At 39.8% G+C, this 13353-nt stretch overlaps 1 protein-coding gene across 2 annotated transcripts in view; it reads left to right on the top strand.

Moving 5' to 3' along the window:
* Positions 1–13353, top strand: part of map7b (microtubule-associated protein 7b) — a 62546-nt gene that overhangs the window by 24105 nt on the left and 25088 nt on the right. For both annotated transcript variants that reach the window (XR_009825883.1, XM_062044701.1), the window contains exons 9-14: positions 934–1053; positions 1833–1999; positions 9023–9162; positions 9243–9466; positions 9530–9680; positions 12190–12358. Coding sequence is in view for 1 of the 2 variants with exons in the window: in XM_062044701.1 (XP_061900685.1) it covers positions 934–1053; positions 1833–1999; positions 9023–9162; positions 9243–9466; positions 9530–9680; positions 12190–12358 (971 nt within the window). In the remaining variant the exon portion in view is untranslated. The remainder of the gene's footprint in view (positions 1–933; positions 1054–1832; positions 2000–9022; positions 9163–9242; positions 9467–9529; positions 9681–12189; positions 12359–13353) is intronic.

The raw sequence follows: 13353 nt of genomic DNA, 5'->3' as shown, positions 1-13353 counted from the left end.
AATTTAGCAACTTTAGCTTAGCAAGTAATCAGAACCCCCAAAAGACTGCTTTTTTTCCAAAACAGAGACCCATCTAGTGAAGAAGCTTTGGGAGAGCTATGTTTTTGTGATGAATCACGAGTTGAATTGTTATTGTTGACAGCCCTACAATTGGTAACAATTCATAAAATGTTTTATGAAAGCAACAATTTGACACTGGAACAGATAATAAGATCATTTAATGTGTTTTTGAGCGTGGCTAAGCAAAGCATTTACTGTCCATTGTAATCATCAAGGCAATTTGCAGATTGTGTTGTACACACCTCACCATACTGTATTAAGGCATTATATGTACAGTATTCATTAGATGGAACCTCCCACCGCCGCCACACTGTGCCTGACCCCTTTCCATAATCTCCTGTAGGATAATCTTTTTGTTTTTGTAGAAATATTCAATGTTGTTGTTTTTTAACCCAGCCACAAATCACGCATTTTAGCATCATATATTAAATGTGTGAAGTTTCCAGTCCAGCGGTAGTTTTGCTTCCACCTTTAGACCTTCAATATTAAAGCAAGCTAATCCATACTTTGTCCTATGCCTGTGGCTAATTGGGCCATTGGGCTCATAAGACACATAGTGTATTGAATCCAAGTTTTGCACGGCCTCATAATTGGGCTTTCTTGCATATAAGCTTTCTTGCACTTTATTGATTTCATGGATTTTAAGTTCTCTGGTGTTTTTATGCACTTTTTAGTTAAGAGTAAGTGTGTGGTGCATGTAGGTGAAGGTGTCACAGGGCAGCACCAGCATGATGGCTTAGCTTGAGCTGCGATGTACAGGCAGTAGGCACTAAACACTGTCTATAATCTACTTTGATTGACCGCTAAGCTAATGATGCTGTTATCAAAACACCAATTGTGTGTGTGTGTGTGTGTGTGTGCGCTCGCAAACAGGCCCTCGCCGCCTGCCCCTGACGCTGTGGGAGAGCAATATGGTGAACCGTCTGCAGCAGCCAACACACTCCTATCTGGCCCGTAGCCGCAGTGCCATGAGTCTCACTGGAGAGCAAACAGGTAAACTGAGAGCCCCGCCCCCTTTCAGTCAAACATTATCGATAGGTGCAATTGTTTTTATATTTTTGCACTCCTGAGCAGCACAGTTTCCATCTTAATCAGATTTGGTATTTGGTTTGACTTAAAGCATTAACACTGTCTGAAACTTCCTTCACCAGTCTGTATCAGGCACTCAAAGCTCTCACACACATACCAACGCACACACACACACACACATTTACACATAAGCTGTTCAGGATGTAACTCCCAGCTGGTACATTGCCTTGTTTCCCAGTAAATGTCTCACATAGCTTCTAAAAATGAATTTATTCGAAGTCATAATCTAATAACTGAATGTAGTCATCTATTTGTGTATATTTTACTTACATGGTGTGATTAGAAATGTGCTTTTATTCAGTGTATTTGGTCTTTTTCTTGTCTGTTTCTCTTTACGTTCTTCTAATTTATGTCCAAACGTGCACTTTACTAATCTTCTTGTTTTTGTAAATATACAATAATAAAGTAACTTGTATGAAAAACTGTAGTTTTTATATTCCTCCACTCTGCTCTACTGCATTGTTGACTGAAAGCATGAACTGACTTACTATTGACTAAGTTATGCCTTTGATCAGTGATACTAATGTTTTCTTTTCCTTCAAACTTCTTCTCCTTTCATTTCTCACTCCTTCGCTCTTCTCTGCAAACCTGCTGTCATGTATTCCTGCACGCGCCTATATATTCCATCTCCGTATTTCCCTGTGAAAACACTGCCGTCCCGCCAACCTTGTACATCACCTTAGCCATGCCTGTATGTCCTCGCTCAGTGTCCTGCCACCCCATGGGCTCCATGTCCTTCAAGACCATGCAGACCCGCCCCCTCTCTCACAGCCGCAGCCAGGAAAGGTGTCTCAGCAGAGAGACGACCTCGTCCGCGCCCGCTCGCAGGAGGACCACAGGGACAACACAGGTGAGTCATTTGGTCATACACCACATTTGTATCCTCTCTCTTGCACATATTTTACTGTTTACAACTATTTCAAATAAAGGTCCCCCATATTGTATTATAAGTGTGTTGTCCGCAATTTGGCCTTGATGCTGGAATTTATAAAGTTTAAAAGTGCTTTTAATATGCACTACTAGGAAACCACCGTTTTTTGTGTTTGTAGCTTTAATGCTAATGAGCTGTGTTTGACCACCAACTGTGTGTCTCCAAGAAGTGTTATTGTGTACCAATTTTTGCATATACACTGTAGGGTTGTACGGTATACCGGTATTGGTATAGTACTGCGATACTAATTAATCATATTCGGTACTATACCGCCTCTAAATTGTACCGGACCTCCTTTGCCCTCCGTCGTCGTCATGTCGTGTCATTGTTGGTTTTACGAGCAGAGGAGCATGTTCATCATCAGCACAATCATGGAGTACTTGCAAGCAGACACAGTGTGTAGACAGAAAAGGGGGAACAGACGCATTTTGGCTTAAAAACTAAACATAAAGGTAAAGTTATAACACTGAAACGCCCTCAAGAAGAGGTGCTTTAAGACATGGTTAGATAGCAAGCGGCTAAAGTCCAGCCGCACTCGGCAGTGTTTTAGCTACTTCTAAATCACTAATCCTTGTCACCATGGCGACAAAGAAAGTTTCTTACAAGTATCATCCCTGCAGGACGAGGAATAGCTAAACATGCTTCAATACACACCCGTAGCTCACCGGCGTCACAATGTAAACAAACGCCATTCGTGGATCAACACCTGACATCCACTGTAATGATACCAAGTACAGCAGCACATCTAGTCGATACTACTATGATTACATCGATATTTTTTAGCATCACAAAATCTTTTTTATTTTATTTTTTTCTTCATATTATGTTTATAAACTCAGGAAATATGTTCCTGGACACATGAGGACTTTGAATATGACCAATGTATGATCCTGTAACGACTTGGTATCAGATTGCTACCTAAATTTGTGGTATCATCCAAAACTAATGTAAAGCATCCAAACAACAGAAGAATAAGTGATTATTAAATTTTAACAGAAGTGTAGAAAGAACATGTTAAAAGAGAAAGTAAGCAGATAATAACAGTAAATGAACAAGTAGATTAATAATTCATTTTCTAACGCTTGTACTTAATAATGTTGACAAAATAATAGAATGATAAATGACACAATATGTTACTGCATATGTCAGCAGACTAATTAGGAGCCTTTGTTTGCTTAAGTACTAATAAAAGACAAGTTGTCTTGGATGTTCACTATTTTGTTTAGGACAAACTTGCAATAAGAAACATATATTAAACATAATGTACCGTAACATTTTTAGTTAAAATAAAGCCGATAATGACATTTTTTGTGGTCTGCTTTATTTAGAAAAGTATCGAAAAGAACCAAAAAGTATCGAAATACATTTTGGTACAGGTACCAAAATATTGGTATCGGGACAACACTAATACACTGTAACCAGTGGTGGGGAGAGTAGCCAACGATTTTACTCAAAAGGGAAAAAGTATTCATTGAAATAATTACTTAAGTATTCAACCCTTTGGGGAATATTTCATTTTATAGCCTTAGAGTAACTAAAGGACGAAAAAGTTGACAGTGTATAAAACCTGTTTGGCTCATGAACACACACACATATGCACACACACGTACACACATACACATTACTTGGATTGCCAGGCTCTCCACAGGTGCAGCACACATCCACACAAAGGTTTTGCCCGCTACAAAAAATGCGGCAAAAGAAACACTGTTTGCGGTCTTAATCATTTGTTTTGCTTTTCATTACATTTTTAAAGTGCCATCAACTGTTACGTCATCATGTCATTATGTACCACCCGTCTCCCACCGGAAGCCACAAACTTGTCAAAAATTGTCCCGTCTAATTTCAAACAGTAAATATGATCAAGTTTATTTAAAATGAAACCCTGAAATTTGAAAATTCATGATTGTATTGTGTAAGGACTGTACAGTTAAAATTGTACAGTAGTTATAATGGTAGTCAGTGGGGATTTTTTGTCCCCATGATACTACACTGCTATAAGGTTTGGAATCTGACAACAAAAATTATAACAATGAATTAAAATTAATTTGATCAATAATCGTATGTATATTGAGGCCTGGGGCCGTACTTATGAAGCTTCTTAGAATTACTCATAAGAAGTCTGCTAAGAGTTGACTTAAGAGTAAATAAATTCTTCGCTGAAAGCTGCACTTAAAAGTTAGTTATCAAGCGTCTTACTCACACTTTCAGCGAAGTGTAGGACTGAATCTTAAGTGTCACACTCAGAGCTGAATTACGACATTACTATGTGCCGTAAACGGAATTTTAGGTGACGTCATTTCTGTGTCCATAGAAATGACCAATCACGGAAGGGAATCCGTTGTCTAAGAATAAAGAAATATCTTGGAAATATTTAAGTGGACAATGGGAGTGTATATTTTGACAATAAACTGCAAAACAATACGAAACAAACTAGTCCCTGCCGGCACTCACGCTACCGCTACCGCTCCCTCTCTTCTATCGCCCACACACTCACTGACGTCACTCACCTCACGGCCACACACATACGCTACTGTCATAACATTTTCTTTCCAATTCATTAATTAGGCAACTAATTTGAAACTGGTGTGGGTGGCTCTATATATACTAGCCCACTGCAGACACATGCAGAAATCAACAAGGAATGGAAAAGTATTAAATCTGTGACAAAAATAATATCCGCTCTGTCTAAACGATACCGTTTGATCAGCTGCTCGTCATCAAAAAAAACAAAAAACATTGTTCCGTTCCCTGAACGTTCGCGCACGTCTCTCTCGCCTCAGTGCCATCCCCTGCTGGCAACTCCTAACCACTTAAGACACCTCTGAAGGTCTCTTAAATATCGTGGAGAGTAGGAGTGATTCTTAGACTTAAGAACGTTGATAAAAAGCTTTTATTCTTAAGTTTGAGAGTAGGACTAAATTTCGCAAATTCTCAGGACTTAAGTGTAAAATGGCACTCTAAGAAGCTTGATAAGTACGGCCCCTGATCTTTACACTAGTACCTCATCCCTTTCACATTTACTATATGGATGAGAACTTATTTGATGCCAGTTTTTCATCCATTTTCTACCGCTTGTCCGTCTCAGGGTCGCGGGGGGTGCTTTCAAAATTAAAAAAACAGGCATAACTGGATCAAATTGGCATTTAAAGGGTTAACAATTTGAAAGGATGTGAAATGTTTGCTTTTTTTTTTTTTAAAGATTTGAGCAAAGAAACAAACATGAATCCAAAATATTTATAATATATATCCAAAATATATGCCCGTTCGCCTGTATGTTGATCTGTCATCCAACTGACAGGGCAAAATATATTTTGGACAAATAAAACCTATGTGGATATGGGTAGTGTCAGTGCCTATTTCGTATTCAATATGCTGATACACTGAGGAAATGCGTTCCAACATTAGCACGGCTAATTGCCGTTTTAGCATCAGGCACATATGGGGTGGTATTTGCTTGGCACAATATAATGCATTACATGTAATGATTTTCTACTTTGTGTATTGACATGGTAGTAGGCCATATGATTTTTGCGTAACGTGGGATGGCTCATAGAATTGCACTCTGCACTGAAAGATGGTGATGTGCGTACATGGAAGAGAATGAAGTGTGCGTCAGGTTGGATGCAACATGGAGTTATGCTGAACGAAATGTGGCGGCAATTTTAGTGTTGACCTTGGCTTGCCATCAAATTAGGCCTATTTGATGTATAATATAGTATATATTATTATATCTTATTATTTCGATGGTGGTCCGTGTGGTCAAACTAGTCATTTTAGCAGGGTAATGCCAACAATCTGTCCCGACTCCCGACGAAAATATTGCTGCGTAACTTTACAAATACATTTGGCTAATCGACATCAGTAAAATGTGGCATAATTACTTAGTAAACCATCTTGCAAGAAGCATAAACAAGAGAAACCTACAGCGTAGGACTCGTCGATTGCCCTTTTGAAGTTCCTTGGAGTAGGATTCGTATTCGGCTGCGTATCTGGCAAACAGTCATGGAGAGTGCGAGGGGACTACAGAATTTTGACCGTGATTGCAGTACCCTTTCTGGCCACATTACTACATATGGCACCTTTAACTAGTGAGGTGGTAAAGAGAGTCAGTAGAAGGGGAAAAAATATAGTATCAATGGGAGTCTTTTGTGTTATGAACTGTAATTACCCAGTGTGGACTGCAGAGGACAGCGGTGGGCTTGCCGCAGTGTTAGACTTAGTCTGGGAGCAAATTAGAAACAAGGAAGTGTTTTAGGAGCTGTTCTCGTGAGTTTGTGTCGTGCTCCTGCCTGTTAGCTATACAGTGCTAGTTTTGTGAAAACAAAAGGCTGACTTGTGCAGTGTCAGTCTGCCTCCGTCTTATCCCCGCCAGCATTACAGTATATTCCTGAATTTAATAAGATTACTTGGGGCGGCATGGCTCAGTTAGTAAAGCGGCCGTGCCCGCAACTTGAGGGCTCCATGTACGATTCCAGCTTCTGCCTAGTAACTGCCATTGTGTCCTTGGGGGAGACACTACCTTCCTGACTCCCAGTGCCACCCACACTAGTTTAAATGTAGCTTATAGATTTAGATAATGTATTTCACTATGTAAAACGCTTTGAGTCATGAGAGAAAAAGCGCTACATAAATATAATTCACTTCACTTCACATGTAATAAAAAGCTTCATGTTATATAATTTAAAAAACTAAAACTTGTAGCAGATACCATGAATGCAATATTACGTCCATGACTTTACTAAGTGACTCACTATTTCCACAAAATATTTGGGTTATTACAATTACAATATTTGTTATCAACTATAGCCATCATATCTCATGTATACATGAAATGCCTTATAGTGATGTAATGAAGAGGTTTTCCCAAACCAGACAAAACATTGAACTAATAAAATAAACTATGCATGTTGTACATTTTGGAATGGCTAGTATTGATATGGTGAAGATATTTTCTCAAAAAAACAATAAACTAATGTCAACAATTATGGATGTTGTACATTCTTGGAATGGCTTGTATTGACATGGTGAATATATATTTTCAACAAAAACAATGAACTATTGATGATGTGGTACGGTCATGAAAAAGAGGTGTGGTTTTCAGTTTATAGCATCTAATTGATAGAAACCATTGTTAAGTTTTCTTCCATTCTTTACAGAATTTATGTGTAGGAAATGCCTTCCAAAGCATCTTAAAAATGGTAAAATATTTTTAATCCCCAAAAGTGCCCCCTTGAACCGCGGCTGATATTTTCGAATTCTTCTATTTATTTATTTTTTTAACTCACTGGGATACCTGTCAGACGGCACTAGCGCTTACGTTAAATTATTGAAACAGTCATGTCACAGTGCCCGCTGAAAGAAATCTCTTAAACGAGCCACAGATACATCTCTGCAAGCAGTTATCAATAGATCATTAAATAAATATACTGATGATGTGAATAAATTTAGCGATCGAAATGAAATGCAATATAACGGATTAAAAGTAGCGTTTATTCCTCACAAAAATACTCAAGTAAACGTAGAGTATGTTGCATTAAACTATTCTGACAAGTAAAATTTATCCAAAAAGTTGCTTAAGTAACAGATTAAAAGTAGCGTGTTATTATGACCTATGACTATAACTCTGCACTTTTTCAACGTAATAGATGCCGTATACAGTATACAACACTTGTGTAGCTATGCAAGCTACTTCACTAACATTACGCTCACATTTCAACAGCAACATCATGCTCGGTTAGCCTGTTTGCTGATAATAATCAAACTTACAGCTCCCTTGTCTGCATACTTGCCAACCTTGAGACCTCCAATATCGGGGGGTAGGGGGTAGGGCGGGGGGCGTGGTTATTTACAGCTAGAATTCACCAACTCGAGTATTTCGTATATATTTCATATATATATATATATATATATATGTATGAAATACTAGCTAGAAATTCTAGCTATATATATATATATATATATATATTTATTTATTTTATTTACATAAAAGAAATACTTGAACTTCAGTGTTCCGGTGGCTAACCATTAGATGGCAGTATTGTCCTGTTTAACTTCTCCGTTCATGATGAGTATATCATTTCGGCCACCGTGTTCAATGGAGAAGTCTGTTCTACATATTTACAGGCAACATACACCTTCCCCTTCGAACTGTCCTGGATGAACTGAAATTCTTGTTTCCATTCGTTTTGGAACTTGCAAGCGTATTTCTTCATCTTGCTCGTCGACGGCGTCGCCATGTCTGTAATTTCCTTGTTCTTCTGCTTCGTCTCCTTGTTGTGTGCGCAGTTGTTTGTGCACTCTACTCTCTAAAAGCCCTGGATGTTATGACGTCATTGGGCAGGCAAGCTGTTTATATTGTGGGAAAGCGGACGTGAGAACAGGCTGTCCCCACTCAGTCTCAGGTCCGCATTGAGCTGGAGGGGGCGTGGCCTCCAGCTCCGGCTGAATACCGGGAGTTTGTCGGGAGAAAATCTCTGCCGGGAGGTTGTCGGGAGAGGCGTTGAATACCGGGATTCTCCCGCTAAAAACGGGAGGGTTGGCAAGTATGCTTGTCTGTAGCTGACTGACAGATATTTGGCAGAGCTCCAGGCAGTATGTGTAGAGAAGCCTGCTTTCTAACAAATCTGTCCTTCATGAAGTGGTGGGTTGTTTACACAGCAGGTCAGTAGTGGCATCATGTCCATGAAGAAAGAGGATTTTCCTTCATGACGTCATGAAAAGCCACAACTTTAAAAGCGATCATTTGAACGTCTCTCAAAAGTGGAGCAAGCCATCATCAATTAAGAAAACTGATAGATTTGTTTGTACGTTTGGTGCACATAAATAAGCTTTTGGTACACATACTACTATTAAAACCTCATGAAAATATAACGTTTGCAAAATAAAGGTTATTAAATAGTATCATAATATAATGTCTTTGTTTTAAAATGCCTAATGCAGCCGCCACAGAAGAGTCGCGACTCTGTGAGGAAGTCATGGAACAACTTGTCTTTGCCTCTTGGTCCTGCTCTCACTTTACCTCTCAAAATGCGCTCATCTCCCCCAACCAAAAGGAACAGCTCAGCATCCTCTCCCGGCAGGTAGAAGAAACATGCACATGGAATTTTATTATTTTATTTGGAGGTTATTTGAAAATAAAATTGTTTTTACCGATTACTAGGCCACCTCTTAAGGCCACAGGACGCCCTCCGACCCCCAAGATGCTTAAGTCTCCGGGGGCAGAGGACCCTGGAAATTTCCGCTCTGTCAGGGTGATGTCGGACATTCATCGCCCTTCTACGCCCACCAAAACTCCAGAAGCGAAGGACGAGCAGGTCCTCAGTCCTCCTCAGCCGCTGGGCCACAATAAGAGCATCAAAGAGCAGTCAACAACAACAACCAGCGGTGAGTTTTTGTGGTCTCATTTACACTGAAGGTGATCTCATTTTCATTTATGATTCGTTCTAGAAAGCATAAGCAGTCCCTCCCCCCAGAAAACTTCTGCTGGGACCACAGATCGGGAGGAGGCGAGCCGCATCTTGGCAGAGAACCGGCGGCTGGCCCGCGAGCAAAGAGAAAGGGATGAAGAGGAGCGGAAGCAGCAGGAGGAGCAAGCAAGGTACATTTCTACTAAGGCTGAATCCCAATTCTCCCCCTACTCATGACCACTAGCCCTCACCCACCACCATTACACCCTGGAAATGAAGCAACAAGGGGTAGAACTTTGTGATCTTCCCTAGGAATTGGGACACCACTTGTTACGTCACTGCATAGTTTACATTCGGGCACGTAAGCAACTACGTAGTTACATTTGCACAAACGTCCCAAAATAACAACGGTTGAGATTGTTGTTTTTTTTATCATTCATCATGCTTCGGTTGATGAATAAACAAATAACTGTACGGGGAAGAAGCCGCCATCGACGACTGTTGTCTCTTGTGAATTTTTTGCAGGTATGAAAAGTTAAGTGTTTTCACCCTCGCAAGCTTTTTGTCAGTACCGTATTTTTCGGACTGTAAGGCGCACTTAAAATCCTTTAATTTTCTCAAAACTCGACAGTGCGCCTTATAACCCGGTGCGCCTAAAGTAAGGTATAATTTTGGTTGTGCTTAACGACCTCAAAGCTATTTTATTTGGTACATGGTGAAATGATAAGTGTGACCAGTAGATGGCAGTCACACATAGGACATATGTGTAGACTGCAATATGACTTAAGTAAACAACACCAAAATTGTATGTGTTCCATTGAAAATATAGAACATTACACACGGCGCTCAAATATCTCTAAAAATGTTTTAGTACAACTTTGGTAAGCTATGAGGCCGCACCGCTTGATGGATTGTACTGTGCTTCGTCATATGAGTATTATTATGGTGTGTGTATAAGGTAAGACATATTATCTGGCGTTTTGTTCCGCAATATTTTGCAAAATCAACTTTTCTTACCTTCTGGTATTTGCTGATCTGTATTTGGGATCGGCATAAGTCCTGAAAATTTGCGCTTGTCTGACTTTGTAGTCCGTGCCGACACCGTAGTCGTTAAGCTTCTTCTTTTTCTCTATCTTCTTGTTATGGGACATTCATCCTCCGCTGTTGCCATTTCTAATATAAAGTAGTGTAATATTCTTACTGATATCTGTCAGTAAACTCGCCATGAAAGCGCTAAAACATACCGGTGTAGTGAGTTTTATATTATTCACCCAAGGAACTTTAGTTATTAAAGAGTTCCGGTCGGACGGATTTTCACAGGACACATTTCCGGCGTTGTTATTGTACTAGTGAGCTCCATCTTTTGACACGTCTTCCACTCCTGTCCTTGCTCGCTACACCACTACAACAAGGATGACGCCGAAAAGACGCTGCCGAAGGTGAGCCACGTAAATTAGACCGCCCACAAAACGGCGCATCCTGAAGCGACTGTCAGAAAGCGGCTTGAATATGATCTGTAAAACATAATCTATGCAACATTTTGACCAAAGAACCACCATTACATGTTATGTAGACCACAAGATAGTGTTTTCAACTTAGAAAAAAATACATATATGACCCCTTTAATGCACCTTATAATCCGGTGCGCCTTTTGTATGAAAATGACCTAACTAGACCCGCTCATCGGCAGTGCGCCTTATAATCCGTTGCGCCCTATGGTCCGGAAAATACGGTATTTTAGCCTAACGTTTGATAACATGGCTAGCTGGCTAACGTTACAAACTAACGTGTTATATATTAAATCCCTTATGCGGAATCACCTGAAAATGTGTTAAACCTCAGCGATTCTGGATGTGTTATCTAACGTCAAACCTTTTGAAAAGGCACAGCGTAGGAGTGATCAGTCACGGTGTCGAAGCAGACAACGCTGGCTTGCTATATTGTTGGTCAGTACAAAGTAACATAGATAACCTTACTTGCTGCTTATTATCATACTAAGGTGAAATATCCGACAAATGTGCAGGAAATATGAGAGCTAACAAGTAAGGTTAACAGGACAAGGCAATGTTACCTAGCCGACTCATCATAACCAGCATTTGTTGTGGTCACATATTGCATTATCTTACGTTAAACTGTTCAAATATACAGACACTGTTATTATTACAACCTTTTTTTTTTTCATTCCATGCGAAATTATTCGTACTGTATATTTGTGGTTGTTCTTCTCCGAGTCCTCTCACTCTCCAGGGGTGGCCATTGTTGTTTGGTTAATTATGCAAATGATGACGTAAAGCACTCTGGCAAATTTTCTCTGGCCCTCCCTGGGCGAGTCAGCATTTGAAATCCCTCGCTGTGAAGAGCTTAAGTCATACGCACTACCCCTCCTTACGCCCACTGCCCTCACGGGAATGCACAAAATTTAGGGATCGGGCTATAGAGTAGAGTGGGGGTGTATTAGGGCTGTCCCTTACTGTTATCTTGTGATAATCCTGACGGTGTGTGCTTCTAAGTGAACTTGACTGCAAAGTATATGTGTGTGTGTGTGTGTGTGTGTGTGTGTGTGTGTGTGTGTGTGTGTGTGTGTGTGTGTGTGTGTGTGTGTGTGTGTGTGTGTGTGTGTGTGTGTGTGTGTGTGTGTGTGTGTGTGTGTGTGTGTGTGTGTGTGTGTGTGTGTGTGTGTGTGTGTGTGTGTGTGTTCAGGTTAGCCAGTGAGGAGATTGCTCGTCGTAAAGCTGAGGAGCGATTGAAAAGGGAGGAGGAGGCCCAGCGCCAAGCCGTGGAGAGAAGAATGAAAGAAGAGGAGGACAGAAAGATGGAGGAAGAGAGACTGCAGAAAGAGAGAGAAGAGGCAGACAGAGCCCAGAAACAGGTAGGGGGAATAAGGCCATGTCCACACAAACACAGATACTTAATAAATGCATACTTATTAAGGGTGTGGGAAAAAATCAATTCAAATTTGAATCGCGATTCTCACGTTGTGCGATTCAGAATCGATTCTCATTTTTAAAAAATCGATTTTATTTTATTTATTTATTTATTTATTTATTTTTTAATTAATCAATCCAACAAAACAATACACATCAATACCATAACAATGCAATCCAATTCCAAAACCAAACCCGACCCAGCAACACTCAGAACTGCAATAAACAGAGCAATTGAGAGGAGACACAAACACGACACAGAACAAACCAAAAGTAGTGAAACAAAAATGAATATTATCAACAACAGTATCAATATTAGTTACAATTTCAACATAGCAGTGATTAAAAATCCCTCATTGACATTATCATTAGACATTTATAAAAAATTTAAAAAAGAACAATAATGTCACAGTGGCTTACACTTGCATCGCATCTCATAAGCTTGACAACACACTGTGTCCAATATTTTCACAAAGATAAAATAAGTCATATTTTTGGTTCATTTACTAGTTAAAACAAATTTACATTATTGCAATCTATTGATAAAACATTGTCCTTTACAAGCTTTTTACAAAAATCTACTACTCTGCTTGCATGTCAGCAGACTGGGGTAGATCCTGCTGAAATCCTATGTATTGAATGAATAGAGAATCGTTTTGAATCGGGAAAAAAATCGTTCTTGAATCGAGAATCGTTTTGAATTGGAAAAAAAAAAGATTTTGAATTGAATCGTGACCCCAAGAATCGATATTGAATCGAATCGTGGGACACCCAAAGATTCGCAGCCCTAATACTTATCTCTGCGTTTAGGCCTCTTGTCCACACGCAGACACATACTTTTGTTTTTAAAAAGTGCAGACATCCAAAACTGTCTGCTTAGCGTATGCGTGTACACGGCACAAATGGAGACTTGTGATGATGTCACGGTTGTGCGCTGTCA

Source organism: Entelurus aequoreus, linkage group LG04 (assembly GCF_033978785.1).
Source record: "Entelurus aequoreus isolate RoL-2023_Sb linkage group LG04, RoL_Eaeq_v1.1, whole genome shotgun sequence".
NCBI classification, from domain to species: Eukaryota; Metazoa; Chordata; class Actinopteri; order Syngnathiformes; family Syngnathidae; genus Entelurus; species Entelurus aequoreus.
This window is presented reverse-complemented; position numbering and strand designations above follow the sequence as displayed.